The following is a 17,091-nucleotide window of genomic DNA, read 5'->3' on the forward strand; positions in this document are numbered from 1 at the left end:
CACACACATACACACACACACACACACACACACACACACACACGAGTCTCTTGATTGTAAAGTAAGAAGTAAGTATGGCCATAGCCTCCCTCCACAGCTGACTTTTCTGAACACACTGTACTCCTAGCATAAAATCACCTTAAGTCTTTCCTGACCACTGCCATTACAATATGACAGTAGAAACTGCATTGAGTTTTAGATTAGGTACAGTGTTCTGTGGTTCCTTTATATGGATTATTACAAAACCAGAGACAATTGCTTTCTTGCATGGGCCTTCCCTGTATTCAAGATGGGAAGGTTGTCCACTTGTCAGTGATGATTGTAGATTGACATGTCTGTGTCTGTCTGCCCATGTATACACATGCCTTCCTTCAACCAGAGACCTTTCAGTGCAAGTCATTGATATGGGAAACAAAACATTCACTACAGAGCTTTAGGCAACTCTCTCCAGCCAAAAACTATTATCCTAACCCCAACCCAAAAGGGCCAGACAGCCTGGAGACCCTTGTTTTTGTGTCTCTAATCACCAGCTCAGACAGTGCCCTCTGGGCTGTTTGGATGGCACATCCCTATCCCTCCCAGGATCACTCTCTCTTTTGTTGCATTGTGAGAAAATTATGGCTAGGAATTTGATCTGGAGCCAGTGTCGGCTTCCGGGGTTGATCTCAGCATCCAAGGATGTTGAGACGATGGGCACATTTCACAGTGGAAAATGCTCCCTGTGACCTTCTCCCAATCGGTTCGCGGTTCGGTCTTGCAGGCCACACAACAGGAGTAGCACAAACAATGCCCCAAGGATTGGGTTTATTCAGCTCTACCCAAAACTAAATCAAAGCCTATGATACATCAAGGGACCAAACCATACACTGTGGACCATGCATCTCTCCTTTTCCCCCCCGAGGATGCTGCTACCTCTGGGGTGGTGGACTTCTGGAATCACCGTGGGATGTAGACAGGGGTTTCACTGGGTGCTGGGTCTACCGCAGCAGTCAGGACTCAACTCTGGCTACTTCTTCCTCTTCCTCTGGGTCAGGAGGCGCAGGGAGCAGGGAGATGTAGACCTCATTGACTTCTGTATCCAAATGCCGGCCACCCCGAGGTGCCTCCAAGTTAAGGATGCCATCATGGGAGAGGGCAGCTCGGACCCGCCAGGGGTCTACATCTGCTGGCAGGACATAGGTGCGACAGAACTCTCGGGACACGAAGCCGTGGCGGTCCAGACGCTGGGGGTGCCGGGCCGACACCTCCAGCAGGTTGTCCACAGTTCTCACGGTCACCTCGTCTGGGGTAAAGTGGCTCACATCCAGAAATGCCTGGAACTTGCCCTCGCTGAGCCTGAGCTCTGAGGCCCCTGCCCTACTGCCCTCCCCAGCTCTGGAGGCCCGAGGCCGGACATAGTAGCCATGGTAGAGGGTGGGGGTCAGGATCTCTTCTGGCAGGAGGCCTGGGAGGGCAGAGAGAAAGAGAAGGCAAGAGGCAGGATGAGGGAGGAATGCAGAATGCACAGGGCTGAAAGGCAACATCAGGAGACATGGGCATGGGAAGAGCAGGTGGGAAAGCTGCTGAAGGCAGGCTGGGAAAGGAAATGAGATGGCGATGGAGGAAGCAAGCAGGGATTAGGAGGACAGAAGCGAAACCAGAAGGTACTCAGCAGACAAGGCCCAAAGCCCTGCGGCCCTAAAGTCCTGTCCTGAAGTCTGTAGCAGGAGCAGAGCCTTGCTTGGGGGTGGGGGAAAGGGAGTCTGGGGTGGGAGATGGCTCAGCCTAGGAGTTCACTTAAGCCCCAGGTAGGGTGCAGGCCAGTGAAACTGGGCCTTGAGCCCAGAATTTCAGGAGGTGGGGGTGGGCAGTATCTAGGCCATACCTTCTCCGAAACGCTGCTCACCCAGGCGGCTGGGGTTGGCAAATTCGTACTCAGCAGTGGCTGGGTGGGCATGTGGCACTGTGCGGCTCGACATGACTCTGGTTGCGACTGGAAGCCCTGATCCCAAGTGCAGCCCCAACAAGATCCACAGGACCCCTTCAGCTGGAGGGAGAGCCAGGACTCAGTCAGAGTGGGGGCGGGGTCTACACTACCCAAAATAGTGCAAAGCCTCTGGGGGAGGGCCTGGAGCCTGGGCCCAGAGTGCTGCGATGAGGGTGTGACCAGCACAGCTTGGACCCCCCAAGTCCCCTCCTCTGCACACTCTTCAGCTGTCGCAGAAGCCTGGGAGGACAGCTGAGGGTCTCGGTCCTGGTGTGTGTTAAGAAAAGAAATTTATGCACCATAGGAGAACAAAGGGAGGCCTGCTCAACTTGTACATTTCCACATCACCGTTTGTCCTCCTCAACCGCAGGCACCGTGCACACTACTTAAAAAACAAACAAACAAACAAAAAACAGAAAAGAAAAGAAAAGAAAGAAAGCTTAACTGTTCCATGAGCCACCAACATGAAAGATGCAAGAAACATTTTCTGTCTCTTTCATTTCAGGATATTCTGAACCCAGGTCAACTTGAGGCTCCAGTCAGACACCTGGTACTGACATATTGGTGGCCACTGCTGTCCTCAAGGGCACCACAAAGAGTTAATGTCCCTGGGGCCCAGCCTAGGAAGATTCCAGTCCCTGCCCAGGCTCAAGATAGTTGCTGGCTCAACTCCCCTGGCATGCAAGACTGGAGAGGAGGAGGGGCATGCCACCAGCTGCTTGGGATTCTTGACTCTGTCCTAGCTCCAGAGAACAAGGATGGGGGTGGGTGCCACTGGGTGTGGACAGAGAGCCAGTGAAACAAGACCATGACAAGTCACTGGCCAGCTCAGCCGTGTTTGTGTTTCTCTTTTCTTAGCTCAGTGAGTACTGGGTATGTGTCACCCTGCCAAATCCCTGATCACAAGTCTCCATGAACTGGCGGTGAGCGGGGATAATAAAACCCCTGACATCACCATTCCAGAAGCTTCACAAGACTGCATATATAAGGGGCTGGCTGTAGCTGCAGCTGAAGGAGTTGACCAGCCAACTGACCCTACATCCATCTAGCCGCCATGGACATCGCCATCCATCACCCCTGGATCCGCCGACCCTTCTTCCCTTTTCACTCCCCTAGCCGCCTCTTTGACCAATTCTTTGGAGAGCACCTGTTGGAGTCTGACCTCTTCTCAACTGCCACTTCCCTGAGCCCCTTCTACCTTCGGCCACCCTCCTTCCTTCGGGCACCCAGCTGGATTGACACTGGACTCTCAGAGGTGAGTCTCCCCTACATCCTTGCTGGAACTTCCTGGACACTTTTTCATTTGTTTTCCTTTTTGCCACTGCCTAAATCATTTCAGGCACATGAGTGTGCAAAAGTATAAAGAAATGAGGTTACTGTTTTCTTCTCCTCGGACATTCTGTTGGATGTTCCTCCTTTTCTTGTTACATTTTTCTGTGCATGGTAAAGGCCATTTTCTTTCCCCTAATGATGAAGCAGGATGTCCCTTTCTGGTTTTATTCATAGTGAGCTGCATCAATTGCTGCTCCAGCCCCTTTACTTGCCTCCCTAGTCACATCAAGTTGTAGAGATCGGAGAGAAACCCACTCATTCTGAACTTTTCATGTCCTCTGGATGGAGCTGGAGACATCGATCACTACATTCTGTCACTCTCTTCCCTTGTCTCTGATTTTCTGGGTACCTCTGTCTATGCCTTATGAGGAATGGATGTCTGTCCACTCCTGGGAAGCCCCAGCTTGTTCTAGCAGGGAGAAGGGTTGAACAGATAAGATTAACAGAAGCTGTCACAGATAACGCTCTGGTTTAAAAATAATTCCAGTGTGAGGAAACAGGAGCTGAGTGGGCAAGGGCTTTGGAAGGACAGGACCAGCAGAACATTCCAGATTGAGTGGGTAGGAAACTTGGCAGGGAGCTGAGCAAGAAAAAGGCGCCTTTGTCTTATAGACAAATGACAAAGCCAGCATTGGGTAGAGTGGCAGCAGAAGCCTAGACCCATCCTTTCGATCCCCTAGTGACCTATCTTCTTCCCTATGACTAAGTTTGGGACCGATGACTAAGAGGTGCTCTTGGTATAATGCTGGTATATGGTGGCTCACATGCACCAGGGTCATTCAGATTTTTTTTAGTATGGAAGAGGAGGGTGAATTACCTGGACAGGACATTAATCTACAGGACAATGAGTCTTCTCCAGTGTAATAAACATTCAACCGATCTTTTCACCTCCCTTGTTACTCTCTCTAGATGCGCATGGAGAAGGACAGATTCTCTGTCAACCTGGATGTGAAGCACTTCTCCCCAGAGGAACTGAAAGTCAAGGTGCTGGGAGACGTGGTTGAAGTGCATGGCAAACATGAAGAGCGCCAGGTATGTGGATCGCTGTTTCTTTTGGGAATTCATTTAGTGCGCACTGGGCAGCAGGCACTGCCCCTCTGAAGCTAGCAGAATTCCAGGCCCCAAACATAAGGGACTAACTAAAGCAGGAGCTGCAAATCAGTGGCTAGGAAGCTAAATTAGGGATGAATGTGTTGTTATTGATATGCTTTTGCTAAGAGAAGTGCCCCTTGCTGTTTGTTTTGATTGCCTTTGATTGTCAGTGTCCGGTGACATCAAAATATCAAAAGGATTTTCAACCCTCAGGCCTACCCTATGCCAGTTAAATATGAAGTTTTAGAGATAAAACTCAGGCATCAGCCTGTAATCAAAACTGGCAACCACTGATTTAGGCGCAGTGTGTTGTACATAATGGTTGTTGTATGTAATGACATTAACTACAGGCTTGAAGGCATTTCAGTCCATGACTTTTAGTTGTTCAGGGTTTCATGTCTCTTCTTCTGCTCATTTTAATGCGAAGCTACTTGGTTTGTCCACATTTCAGAGCTTCAGGCTTATGGCTGTAAGGAAGTCAGTTAATTGAGGTTTTGGGTGGATGCCTGGAATTATTCAGAAGGTCTAAGGGTTAGGGTCAACAATTCCTCTTGCACTTTTGGCAATTTTTTTCTTGACTTCCTGAAAAGGTGTTATGATTGCTTCTTAAAAATCAATAACTCAGGAGGCAAACATGGTGGTGTAGGACTCAGGAAGCAGAGATAGGCAGATCTCTGAGTTTGAAGCCAACCTGGTCTACAGAGCAAATTCTAGGTCAACTACACAGAGAAACCCTATCTATCTCAAAAACAAAACAGAACAAAAAATTAATAACTCAGAACCTGCTCATAGTTAGTGTATCTTAATGCCCTCAGGCTGTTTCAGTTTTGCTCATATGATTTAACACCAAACCACAGTCCTCTGAGAGTCACCTTATATAATATCAGCAATTCTGTGACTTAGGAACATCCTGAGACATTCCTGAGGAATTGGGACAACTTATGGGCTTCCTCAAGGACACAGATTCTCAGTGCCAAAGTCCAACCAACAGAGATCATTCCTTTGTGGGTAGTACTCCTGAGTGTAATATCTAGGCAGTTTTGTTATAGCCTTAAACCTGGATGAACAGCTCTTGACTTAGCTCTATCTGTATATTTGTTGCAGACTATATCCCCAGCCCCAGATATTTCTTTTTCCCTTATGATGTCAGGGCAATTTGGTCTAACCTAAGGGAAGGGAATGTCTGAGTTTGGGGAACGTGGTGGTATTTCCTGTTCTTACTGCTCTGCTTCTTTCTTCATTCTCTTGAATTAGGACGAACATGGCTTCATCTCTAGGGAGTTCCACAGGAAGTACCGGATCCCAGCTGATGTGGATCCTCTGACCATTACGTCATCCCTGTCATCTGATGGGGTCCTCACTGTGAATGGACCAAGGAAACAGGCCTCTGGCCCCGAGCGTACCATTCCAATCACCCGTGAAGAGAAACCTGCCGTCACTGCCGCCCCTAAGAAGTAGACTCCCTTTCTCTCATTGCGTTTTTTAAAAACAAGGAAGTTTCCCATCAGTGAAGGAAAATCTGTGACTAGTGCTGAAGCTTATTAATGCTAAGGGCTGGCCCAGATTATTAAGCTAATAAAATACCACTCAGCAACAGATTTGTCTTGTGTTTATGTATTCAGGATGCTTTAAATAACTACAAACATCAGATTTAATTCTTGAACTGTGATTCAGGGGACTCCAAGGACTTTTGGGTCAGAATGACTGGCAGAATGACTTCCTAGTGGTATAAACCCAGGAGAGACATTCACTTTCTCTGGTCTTCTGTCTATAACATGCTGTACTGTTAGGACAGAGTTGTAAGGAATAGATTAAGGAGAAGAAAAAGAAAAACAAAAAACAAAACAAAACGGGTGATGCCTCGGCAAAGTCCAAGGACTATCAGTTGCTCTAGAGAGAAGATCTCTGGCTAGCCCCACATAAAAGGCTCCAGTGCATCTATGAAATTAATTACCTCACCAGGGAGACATGGTGACCTTAGTGTGACTTGACAAGAGTTGTCAGCTCATTATAGGACAGCAAATAGGACATGGGTGGTAATCATCAAACAAGCCTCTTAGGTGTATTCAAATTCTACCCCGCCCCTCTTTTTTGGCTTTTTATGTTTTTGGTTGTGAGCCTAGCCTTTAACGGCTAAGCCATCTCTCCAGCCCTCTTTTTGGCTTTTTAAAGACAGGGTTTCACTGTGTAGCACTGGCTATCCTGGAACTTGCTTTGTAGACCAAGCTGGCCTAGAACTCACAGACCTGCCTGCCGGTGTCTCCTAAGTGCTGGGATTAAAGGTGTGTACCACCACCTAGCCTAGTTTCCTTAAATAAAACTAAGCAGACAAACAAACCAAAAGCCCACACACAACTCTAAAATCTGACATACCATGACCTACTTAGAAAGCCCTTTTCCTTAAAGTCATGATCAATTTCTGTGTCTGTCAGCAACTAATATTGTTTGCATAAGGAAATGTTGTTATTCCTTTTTGGTCTAGTTGATGGCAAGGTTTATTCCAGTAATTTTTACACCCTTCCAAGCCATGTGCACCATGTAACAGAAACAAAGACAGCCACAGTGGTTCAAATAAAGCAAAGGAATTCCTTTTGTCTGCAGAGATTGGCTTGAAGGGCTGTGAGCCAATTATGGCAAAAGAGACAATAAGGAAGTCTACTTGAAATGCTTTTAGGAGCTATTTTTAAACTATGAAGGAGTACTGAGGGGCTAGCTCAGTGGTAGAGTTCTTGTTTAGTATGTGTGATTGTGTAATGTCCTGGCTCCCACCCTTGACATTGCGAAAATAAAAACAAAACACTAAGAGTTGAGATGAGAGATGCGTGGAGGAAGGCAAGGTGTGTGTGTGTCTGTGTGTGTGTGTGTGTGTGTGTGTGTGTGTGTGTGTAAGAGAGGGGGTGGGGGGAGACTGGGATGAATTTCTACTTTGCATTTTCAGTGTTGTTAGAACTTGGTTGTGTGAATTTTTAAAAACTGTATTTTACGTGCATTTTTTTTTTGAAGGTGTAAGGTCCCCTAGAACTGGAGTTACAGACAGTTGTGAGCTGCCATGTGGGTGCTAGGAATTGAACCTAGGTCCTCTAGAAGAGCAACCAGTATTCTGAACTGCTGAGCCATCTCTCCAGCCCCAAATGCCTGCTTTGAATGTAGAAGGAATCTTGGGGATAGTTACTGACTGAAATTCTCTCTCTCTCTCTCTCTCTCTCTCTCTCTCTGTGTGTGTGTGTGTGTGTGTGTGTGTCTCCACCTTATTTTTGTTTGTGTATGTGTCTTGTGTGACATGTGAACATTTTTGTGAGTAAATGAGGATGTGCATAGCCATGGTGCATGTGTGTCAGAGATAAACCTGTGGTCCTTGATTTCCACCTTGAGATGAGTTCCTTTTTTCTTCCACTGTGCACTCCAGGCTAGGTAGTCTTCTAGCTTCCTGGGATTTTCCTCTTTGCCTTGGCCTTTACGATAGGATCTCCAGGATCATAGACACCTGGCTGTGCTTGACCTTACATGGGTTCTGAGCATTTGAACTTGGGTCCTTACTCATACACGCCAAATGTTTTTTCCAGGGATCGCTGCATTGTCTCCCAAGCCTACACCTTATCTTTCTTGAGCTAAGGTCTCTCACCAGACCTTTAGCTCACAGATATGGCCGGACTGGCTGACAAGCAAGCTCCAGAGATTCTCCTCCTCCTCTCCAGTGATGAGATGTGAATCACTGTCTTGCCTTTTTGATGCAAGTGCTGTGGACTTAATTTAGTGAAGCAAACACTTTACTGAATAAGCCCTTGACTAAAATTTTAAGAATTGCTAAGATTCTATTTACATATGATCTACTCATTCAGATTGTACAGAGTACTCTCAATAATACATTCATAGACTTGAACATCTATCCCTATGGTCAATTTTAGATTTTACTATGAAAGATCTTATATCTCTCATCTCTAGGCAACCATATGTCTACTTATTTACTGATTTGCCTATTCTGAACACTTATAATGTAATCTTCAGTATATGTCCCTTTTTTACTAGCATATATATACATGTACATACATATATACATACATATATTTGATGTGTGTGTGTGTGTGTGTGTGTGTGGTTTTTGTGGTTTTTGTTTTGTGGTTTGTTGTTGTTTTGTTTTTTGAGACAGGGTTTTCCTGTAGCTTTGGAGCCTATCCTGGAACTTGCTTTGTAGACCAGGCTAGCTCGAACTCACAGAGATCTGCCTGCCTCTGCCTCCCAAGTCCTGGGATTAAAGGTGTGCTATGGTTTTTGAGATAGGGTTTCTCAGTGTAGTCCTAGCTGTCCTGGAACTCGCTGGCCTCAACTCAGAAATAAACCTGCCTCTGCCTCTGTCTCTTGAGTGTTGGGATTAAAGGCATACGTCACCACACACAGTTGAGATTTTAAATGTATTTTATTTTATGTGTCTTCTATGTACTACATGTATGCAGTGCCCACGGAGGCCAGAAAAGGATATTGGATCCTCTGGGATTGGTGTTAGAGACAGTTGTGAGCTGCAAAGTGGGTGCTGGGAATTGAATCTGGGTTGTCTGGAAGACCATCCGATGCTCTTAATGACTGCGACGCCTCTCCAGCCTCTAGGTTTTTTTTCTTAAACCCCGTATAATATTTTCAAGGTTCAGCCATGCTGTTGTCTACATCATATTTCTTTTTATTCACAAATAATATTTTACTGAATTGATATACCATAGTTTATCCTTCATCAGCTGCTGGAATTCATTTACCCAACATATATTATTTATCCAACATCAATTGCTAGTTTTACTGTTTGATTATTGTGGAGATTGCTGCCAATAACATCTAATTATTATTTTGATAGTTTTCATTCCTTGTGGCATAAATATAACTGGACTTTCTGGTCATAGGATTAGTCTACATTAACTTTTTAAAACATTGTGTGTGTGTGTTCAAGCTCATGAATTTTTTTTTATAGATTTAGCTTTCTAAGGAACTGTCAATCCTTTTCCACAGCAGCTGCAACATTGATACATTTTTACTAGCAGTATATGCAAGTGTTTTTTTTTTTGGGGGGGGCGGGTTTCCCTGTATAGTCTTAGTGCTGTAGACCAGGCTGGCCTCGAACTCACATACATCCACCTGCTTTTGCCTCCCAAGTGCTGATAGTAAAGGCATGTACCATGACCACCTGGTGCCTTTTATTTTTATTATACCCATCTAATGAGGCAATTTGTTTTGGTTCTGGTGCTGGGGGTAGAACTAAAGGTATGCTGAACACTCACCTTAACACTGAGTTTTAAACCTTGTCTTGTACTCATTCTCAATGGTTTGTTAAAGGTAGCAAGATGTACATGGTAGGAGCATGAATTTAGAGAAAGAACAGAATGAAGTGCTGGGGTATTTTGGGTTGATGGGAGAACTGGGTATATGAAAGGGAGTATGGGAAATGAAGCAATGGAGAAAAGGCTCTACTGTTCTTTGGAATTTATTTGGAAGGCAACAGAAGCCAATAAAGGAATTAAATCAAGTGAGTGGAATGAACAACCTAGTATTTTCAAATTTACTCTATGGAAATATGGTGATTAAAGAGTAGAAAGCCAATGGGAAATAAGGACACCAGAAGTACACTGTAACACACATTTGTGTGAAAAAATACACACACACAAAATTACACAAAATAAATAAATACAATTAAAAATAAGGAGATTTGGCTGGGCATTGGTGGCATGTGCCTTTAAACCAGCACTTGGGAGACAGAGGCAGGCAAATCGCTGTAAGTTTGAGGCCAGCTTGGTCTACAGAGTGAGTTCCAGGTCAGGCTCCAAAGCAACATGGAGAAACCCTGTCTGGAAAAAGAGAGAGAGAGAGAGAGATCTGGAAATATGTAATATCAATTAAAGACAGGGTAGTTGATAGCTATTACCTGAGAACCTGAGATTAGCACAAGAGTAGAAACAGGATAAACAACAAAATTGTTGGAAAGGAAAACTTAAAGGATCCATGTAGAAAGGTCAGCTCATAAAGGCACCTGAGAAGCAATCAGAGGAATGGGAGGAAACAGCGTGCCACAGTGTCAAGACGGGTGGTCAAGTGAGGCTGAGCAGCCTGCTAACACAAAAGGGGCCTTAAAAACAGTAACACCAGTGATGTGCCTGGAGGAAGAAATGACAGCTAACGGGCTCAGATTTGCCATTGGCAGTGCAGTTCAAGCTTAATGAGGGGAGCTTAAAAATGACAGGGAGAATGGAGACGCCCAGTGATCTGCAGCAAGAAGCCAATTGCAGAGTATAAGAGTGAAATACTGGGTTTGACAAAACATCCACTTTCATGGATACAGTGTCAGGGCATGGTAGGTCAAGTGAGTGAATGAGAACGATTCTTGACAGAAAGAAAAGGGATTTCCTTATACTCATAAATGCCAGGTCCAGTGAAAATCTAGACTAAATATTATGCCTGCACAAGAGAATTTAAATACACTCCTACTGATATCCTGAGCAAGATGGTCACTCTTGGGCCATGATCACACCTGATATTCATCTCTGCTCTCAAGATTCTGACCAAAGTCACACTAGAACAGACGTAAAAGTTGCAAAGTTAAGAGACAGAACTGTCATTTACAAAGATATAATCTGCTAAAATAAACAAAGAAGCAAATTCCAGAAAAATCAAGTTCAACAAGTCTGCAAGATAAAAATCTATGGATAAAGTTCTGTTCTGGTTCTCCATTCCTACCTTTTAAATTACTCCATTAGTGATCTAAAATAACAATTGTTCTATTAGACCATGTTGTGTAGTGTGTAGTTCAGGGATTGACTAGGGCCACTTGGTGAAATCTTAATGATATATAGACTAAGTATCACCTAAGTATCAAGAAGGCTGAGCACCTTATTCCTGACACCTTGCCAGGTATTGAAAAATACAGAAACAGAGAAATCCCAAGATACATATAATTTACCCAAACAAGTCCCGAAGAAACAGATTATCTATATAAATACATTACTGGAGTTAGGTGATTGATCCAGAAACCAAGATATTACAATAGAGAAAAGCCTCCCTATTTACCAACTTGTACTCACAATTCTTTTCCAACCTACCCACTCAATGCTTTGCATACCTTCCTCATGTCCTTAGCTCACTCCAGCATCTTTCTGAACCACTAAGACCCCTGGTCAAGTTGCCAGTCCTTGATCTGCTAGGTTCAGCATGCCTAGCTGTTTGATCAACAAATTCCCTTGGTCCTCTTGGTGGAGAAGTTAACAGCTGGCTATCTCCCCCCCCACCCTTTTTTTTTTTTTTTTTTTTTGGACATATACAGAAATTATTGAGATGAAAATGTATTATTGCAACGTGTTCCAAAATAAGTCAATGCATTTAATACTCTCTGTGATAGGAAAGTTGTTTTTCTTGTTATAGTCCTCAGGAAGGGCATGCTATGACTTACTTCAGGAATACACATAGCAACATACAAGCTATGCCAGGTTTTTTTAGACTTGCCACTGATGGAAAGCAGAGAGGACTGTTTACAGAACTGAAAGACATTTGGAAAGCAAAGAAATAATTTTTTTTTTTTTAAGTATAGGATCACACAGGAGCTGGAGAGACAGCTGCTCTTTCAGAGGTCCTGAGTTCAATTCCCAGCAACCATAAGATAGCTCACAACCATCTATAATGGGATATGATGCCCTCTTCTGGCAAGATGTTTTATATGCAGATAGAGCACCATATACATTAAAAAAAAAAAAAGGTAGGAATTTGTTTTAGTTTACACCTTTTTAAGTCCATCATCCAGGAACATCAGGGTAGGAACTCATGACAGAGAACTGGAGACAGGAGCTGAGGCAGAGGTCATGGAGGATGCTGCTTACTGGCTTGTTCGCCATGGCTTGCTCAGCCTGCTACCTTCTAGCATTCAGGCCCACCAGCCCAGCAGTGCCACTGCCCTCAGTGGGATAGGACTCTTACATCCAACATTAATCAAGAAAATGCTCACCACAGGCTTGCCTCAGGTCAACTGTAAGGAGGTAATTTCTCAATTAGAATTCCCTCTTCCCAGACATGTCTGTCTAGGTTTGTGTTCGGTTGATAAAACCTCACAAAGACAGAGTAAAGAGAAGTAGAGATTTTGTTTCTTTGCTTTTTGGTGCCTTGTGCTTTATTTAGACAGAAATTGTGTTAAGAGTGAAGTTTGAGTCCGCTTAAAAACGTGCTCCTTTCTACAGTCTGCTTCAGAAAAAAAAAAAAAATGCTGCTTCTTCTTCTCTCAGATTCCTGCATCCGAAGCTTGCTCCATGTTTGGATCACACAAGCACCAAGAGTAATGGCTGGGTTGAGGCTTTGAGTAGCTATTCATAAAAGTTGACTTTTCTGTGCACTTGAAGTGAGGAGGATCCAGCTCAGGCTGATGGCCAGGGAACCAATGAGGCTCTCGCTTAAATCCTAAGGGAAGAAAAGATAAACAGGGTACACAGACAACGAAGACTTTTAGTGACAGAGTTCTTACTTATTTCTTAGTCCTGTCAAAATTGAGACATGAGAAACTGTTCACTTATTTACACATTTATGTTACTTTTGAGTTCCTTCCATCTGCCAGGAACTAAGTTGGATCTTAAGAGTTAAGAATTAATAACATGAGTCCACCTACTATGAGCTGACTGTGGCTTTTTGCTGTTGTAGCTTGCATTATATGTTGATTCAAAGTAGTGTCCAAACTAGAAAGGAAAAGTAATAGATTTAAGAATATAGGCCAGGCAGTGGTGTCGCATGCCTTTAATGCCAGCATCCAGGAGGCAGAGGAAGGCAGATCTTTGTGAGTTTGAGGCCAGCCTGGTCTACAAAGCTACACAGAAAAACCCTGTCTGGAAAACAAAACAAAACAAACAAACAAACAAAAATCCCAACCAACCAACCAATCAACCAACAAACAAACAAGAATATAGCCAGGCAGTGGTGGCCCACACCTTTAGTCTCAGGACTGGGGAGTGAGGGTAGGGGTAAGAGGCAGGCAGATCTCTATGGGTTCCTGGTTCCAGGTCAGCCAGTGCTACCCAGAGAAACCCTGTCTTGAAAAACAACAACAAAAGAATCTAGTAGTTGGGGGTTGGATAGATGACTCCATGGTTAACAGTAATGGTTGTTTTTCCAGAGGACTTGGGATCAATTCCCAGCATCTACATGGCAGCTCACAACTGTTTGTAGCTGCAGCTCCAGGGAATCTAGCACCCTCACACAGACATACATGCAGGCAAAACACCAATGCACATAAAACCAAATAAGTCTTCAAGAAGAGGAGGACGAGGAAGAAACTAGTAGTCTATAGCTACTAGTATCAAGAAGTAAGGAACAGTGTAGCATGACTTCAATTGCTATGCCATTTCAGGTAGACCTAGAGGTTCATCTGTGATTAGTCTGCCATACTTTCTTACCCATTGTTTAGGAGACTAAAGGGCAAAGCTCAGGTAAACAACAAGCCCAGAGGAGAAGATATCCTGAGTCAGAAGACTGTCTTTATGTGACAGTCCAAATGAAGGGAGGTGAAATCCAAATGAAGGGAGGAAAAAAAATCTACTCATCACTTGATAATTTATGGGTTATATTCAAGTTGACACTAAAGTAGGCTAGGTGGTCCAGCTGAAGAATGAACTCTCCTAATACTAAACACAAATCTCACATGGCTACTGGCATTACTTCTAACAGAAAGTAACAAAAGAAGAGAATGTTGTATTACCTGGGAAGGCAAGGGTTTAGGTTTTACAATATTCTTTAGGTCGTATCTCTCCTGGTTCCAGTTGCCTATCAAAGTACAATTCGAATAGGAGTTCTCATTAGTGCTGCATCTCCACCCGTACTGAAAAAACTTGGACATGTTATTCCAGTCTGTCCACACTTCGCCATGACCATCAGCATAAATAAGGCTGCCATAGTGTGGGTTTCTGAGGAAACAGACAAGGTTCTGTCTCTGGAAAAACAAAGAACATAAAAGCTCACTAAACAACCAGAGAGCAGAAAACACACTGGTCTCTACGACTGCCTTACAGGGCAAAGTGTTAAAACAAGCACACCTTATCAACTCTCTAGGCTTTTGTCCAAATATAATTTATAAGGGTCTTATTCTTCCTCTTCAGGTGCATATACCCACTGATCTATCATGCCAATCACTGGTAGTGCCACTATCCCACATTCCTTGAAAAGACAACAAATCTTTCAGCATCCCCAACACCAAATGAGCAATGAGCTAATGTTTTAGTGATTTCTAGGTGTAAGAGTTGAGGGTATAAGGGTACTGCTACAGGGAGAATGAGAGCTGAAATGTTGAATAACCAGGTAACGCAATGAATGGTTAACAATAACTTCCTTTTCCAGACCAGCTCAAAAAAGCTAACTCTCCTTTTACCTCATAGTTTCCTTCACACTGTTCACTTTTTAACTTTCTGTCATAGGTTCAAGAACATGCAATGTATTATCTACTGAACCTCATACATGTCAAGAACAGTTCATTGTTGTATATATCCTCCCAATCAATAGTTACCAACCCAATCAATAGTTCTTTGTACATACTAGATGGAAAACGTTTGTATTTAAAAAAAAAATAAGCCTGGTCCCTGGGCTAAGGAACAAGATGATACCTGTATCATCGATGAGTAACTTGATGGTGAATACAATGATTTCTTTGAATATTTCAGAGGTAAACAGTAATTGTTATGTGGCTGTTCCATGTTCGTTAAAGATGTCTCCAAACCTGATCTTTCCTGTTCTCCAAACAAAGGCATACAGATCACCACGGACACACGGCCATGGTCTGAGAGACACAACCCAACTGCCTTTTCATGGGCAGAGAAAACCAATACTGCTGCAACAAAGGGTGAGATTGTAGGCAGCTGCCTTCACATCATCTACCTTTGTGAAGATGTGAGCATGCATGTGCTGATGTCACCAAACAGCATGATGAGTTGGGTAGCTGGACCCAGAAAGCCTAATAGGTTTAGTGTTTAGAGGCAATGCTGTCCCTAGAGCTGGAATGGCAGACATCCACTCAGGTGTCTGAGACAGAAAACCAAGGCTGATTTTTTACTTCTTCTGGCATTCAATTAGTCACGAAGTCTTGTTATTTTTTAATGGGCCCGCTACTTTTGATCTTCACTGCCGGTTTCCAATTCAGACTGCTGTCTCCTTTTGGCCCTATTACTGCAAGTAGCTTCTTATCTGATTTCCTTGTCATCAACCTGTTCTTGTCTAATCCTTTCTCCATGGGAAAGCTTCATCATCATCTTCTTTCTTTCCTTCTTCTTCTTCTTCTTCTTCTTCTTCTTCTTCTTCTTCTTCTTCTTCTTCTTCTTCTTCTTCTTTCTTTTCCTTCTTCTTGGGCTTTTTTGAGATAGGGTTTCTCTGTGTAGTTGTGGAGCCTGTCCTGGCACTCACTCTGTAGAGCAGGCTGGCCTCAAACTCCCAGAGATCTGCCTGCCTCTCTGCCTCCCAAGTACTGGGACCAAGACATGTGCCATCATCACCACTGGGCAGGAAAGCAATTTTTGAAAACAAAACAAAAAAAATTATGGTGTCTTCCTACTTCAAATCTCTTAGTGGCTTTTGTTGTTAGAACATCTGAACTTTTAAATCTGACTTTGCCATTACCTAGACCATTTTCTGATTAAGGAAACTGTAGAAAGCAACTGCCATAACCAAGCAACAGGTTGTGGCACTCATCAGTTTCCCAGAGGCCTGCTTTTGGAGTACCTAAATGCACTGATTGGGGTCTCTGCTCAAACTTGCAGGGACCACTCATAGAAGATTCAAGTCTGCAGGTCACTTTCCCCCCATATTTCTTCGTAATTCTTCAGCATTTTAAAAATGGTCCCTTTAGTGTTCTTTAGCTAGGTCTGCCCAGGGCTGGTGCTTGGGCAGGAGATCATTCACCAATACCATGTGGGACTGCATTACCACGGGCTATCTTCCAGTTTTCAGCTAGCCACTGGCAGACAGACATAACCCCTCTCACCAGTGTTAGGGGGACAGATATTCATTTTAAATGTGATCTTGGGTGGAAAGTTGATTTTTCAGGAGGCCAGTTAATTAGGTGGACTGGCAAGAACAAGCCCTTGCCAAATCAGTAAAATAGCTTAATCAACCAGTATGTTTACAGAGTTTTCCATTTCACATTTTGAGACCTCCTCAAGCTTCTTCATCAGCCTCCTGTTGGCTGACATATTGGATTTTTAGTGGCTTTCTATATTCTCAGAATAAGGTTTACACTGTTATGGTTACAACAGTCCATATGATCTTTGAACCCTTCAGTGTCACCTGCTACTTTCCCCACCTTGGTAGTGTTCGCCCTTGTGTGTGCTTGTGTGACAGGAATTCCTTCACTCACGGTGGGTACACACCCCACTATATTAAGAGTTGCCTCCATTTGCTGTGGCGTTCGTTAGCAGACGGTAGCAGGACACTTCTAATGCATCCATATACTGCTCTCACAGTGCCCCGTGGAACGAAACAGGCATTCAATGTTTTTCTCTTTCTTGAAAACAGGACATATCAGCACCTGGAGAAATGCTGAGCAGCAGCTGAGAGAAAAGGAGGTATCCATTCGGGTGGCGGTGCAGTTACAAACCCCTGTGCCACTGGAACACGCAGGACCTGCCTCGCCCCTCAGCTAGTGACTGTTTTGTGACCTCAAGCAGGTGTGGTGAAGACGTTCAGGTCCGTCCTTAAACTGAAAAGCAAACGAG

General features: G+C 44.0%; 3 protein-coding genes across 3 annotated transcripts; 1 reads left to right on the forward strand and 2 right to left on the reverse strand.

The window, feature by feature from the left end:
- Nucleotides 1-783: 783 nt before the first annotated feature.
- On the reverse strand, nt 784-2,198 carry Hspb2 (heat shock protein family B (small) member 2). Its single transcript, XM_051197439.1, has 2 exons — nt 1,865-2,198; nt 784-1,444 (listed from the first exon to the last, which is right to left on the reverse strand). Exons 1-2 carry the CDS (start codon nt 1,956-1,958, stop codon nt 990-992), a joined length of 549 nt encoding a protein of 182 aa, XP_051053396.1. The 5' UTR covers nt 1,959-2,198; the 3' UTR covers nt 784-989.
- Nucleotides 2,199-2,777: 579 nt separating this feature from the next.
- On the forward strand, nt 2,778-5,986 carry Cryab (crystallin alpha B). Its single transcript, XM_051197440.1, has 3 exons — nt 2,778-3,221; nt 4,208-4,330; nt 5,645-5,986. Exons 1-3 carry the CDS (start codon nt 3,021-3,023, stop codon nt 5,846-5,848), a joined length of 528 nt encoding a protein of 175 aa, XP_051053397.1. The 5' UTR covers nt 2,778-3,020; the 3' UTR covers nt 5,849-5,986.
- A 6,643-nt stretch (nt 5,987-12,629) lies between these two features.
- On the reverse strand, nt 12,630-16,569 carry Cfap68 (cilia and flagella associated protein 68). The gene is made up of 4 exons (XM_051196936.1): nt 16,504-16,569; nt 14,094-14,396; nt 13,011-13,077; nt 12,630-12,805 (listed from the first exon to the last, which is right to left on the reverse strand). Exons 1-4 carry the CDS (start codon nt 16,567-16,569, stop codon nt 12,630-12,632), a joined length of 612 nt encoding a protein of 203 aa, XP_051052893.1.
- Nucleotides 16,570-17,091: the final 522 nt, after the last annotated feature.

Source organism: Phodopus roborovskii, unplaced genomic scaffold (genome assembly GCF_943737965.1).
Source record: "Phodopus roborovskii unplaced genomic scaffold, PHOROB, whole genome shotgun sequence".
NCBI classification, from domain to species: Eukaryota; Metazoa; Chordata; class Mammalia; order Rodentia; family Cricetidae; genus Phodopus; species Phodopus roborovskii.

Bases quoted from the DNA above. Each gene is read 5' to 3' on its own strand.
- Cryab (XM_051197440.1), top strand. From the start codon at position 3,021: ATGGACATCGCCATCCATCACCCCTGGATCCGCCGACCCTTCTTCCCT. The intron at 3,222-4,207 runs GTGAGTCTCCCC...TACTCTCTCTAG, and splicing joins TTGACACTGGACTCTCAGAG to ATGCGCATGGAGAAGGACAG. The intron at 4,331-5,644 runs GTATGTGGATCG...CTCTTGAATTAG, and splicing joins GCAAACATGAAGAGCGCCAG to GACGAACATGGCTTCATCTC.
- Cfap68 (XM_051196936.1), bottom strand. From the start codon at position 16,569: ATGTCAGCCAACAGGAGGCTGATGAAGAAGCTTGAGGAGGTCTCAAAA. The intron at 14,397-16,503 runs GTAAACATACTG...TTGCCCTGTAAG, and splicing joins AATGTGAAATGGAAAACTCT to GCAGTCGTAGAGACCAGTGT. The intron at 12,806-13,010 runs GTAGGTGGACTC...TTCTTCCCTTAG, and splicing joins AAAGCCACAGTCAGCTCATA to GATTTAAGCGAGAGCCTCAT.
- Hspb2 (XM_051197439.1), bottom strand. From the start codon at position 1,958: ATGTCGAGCCGCACAGTGCCACATGCCCACCCAGCCACTGCTGAGTAC. The intron at 1,445-1,864 runs GTATGGCCTAGA...CTGCCCTCCCAG, and splicing joins TGAGCAGCGTTTCGGAGAAG to GCCTCCTGCCAGAAGAGATC.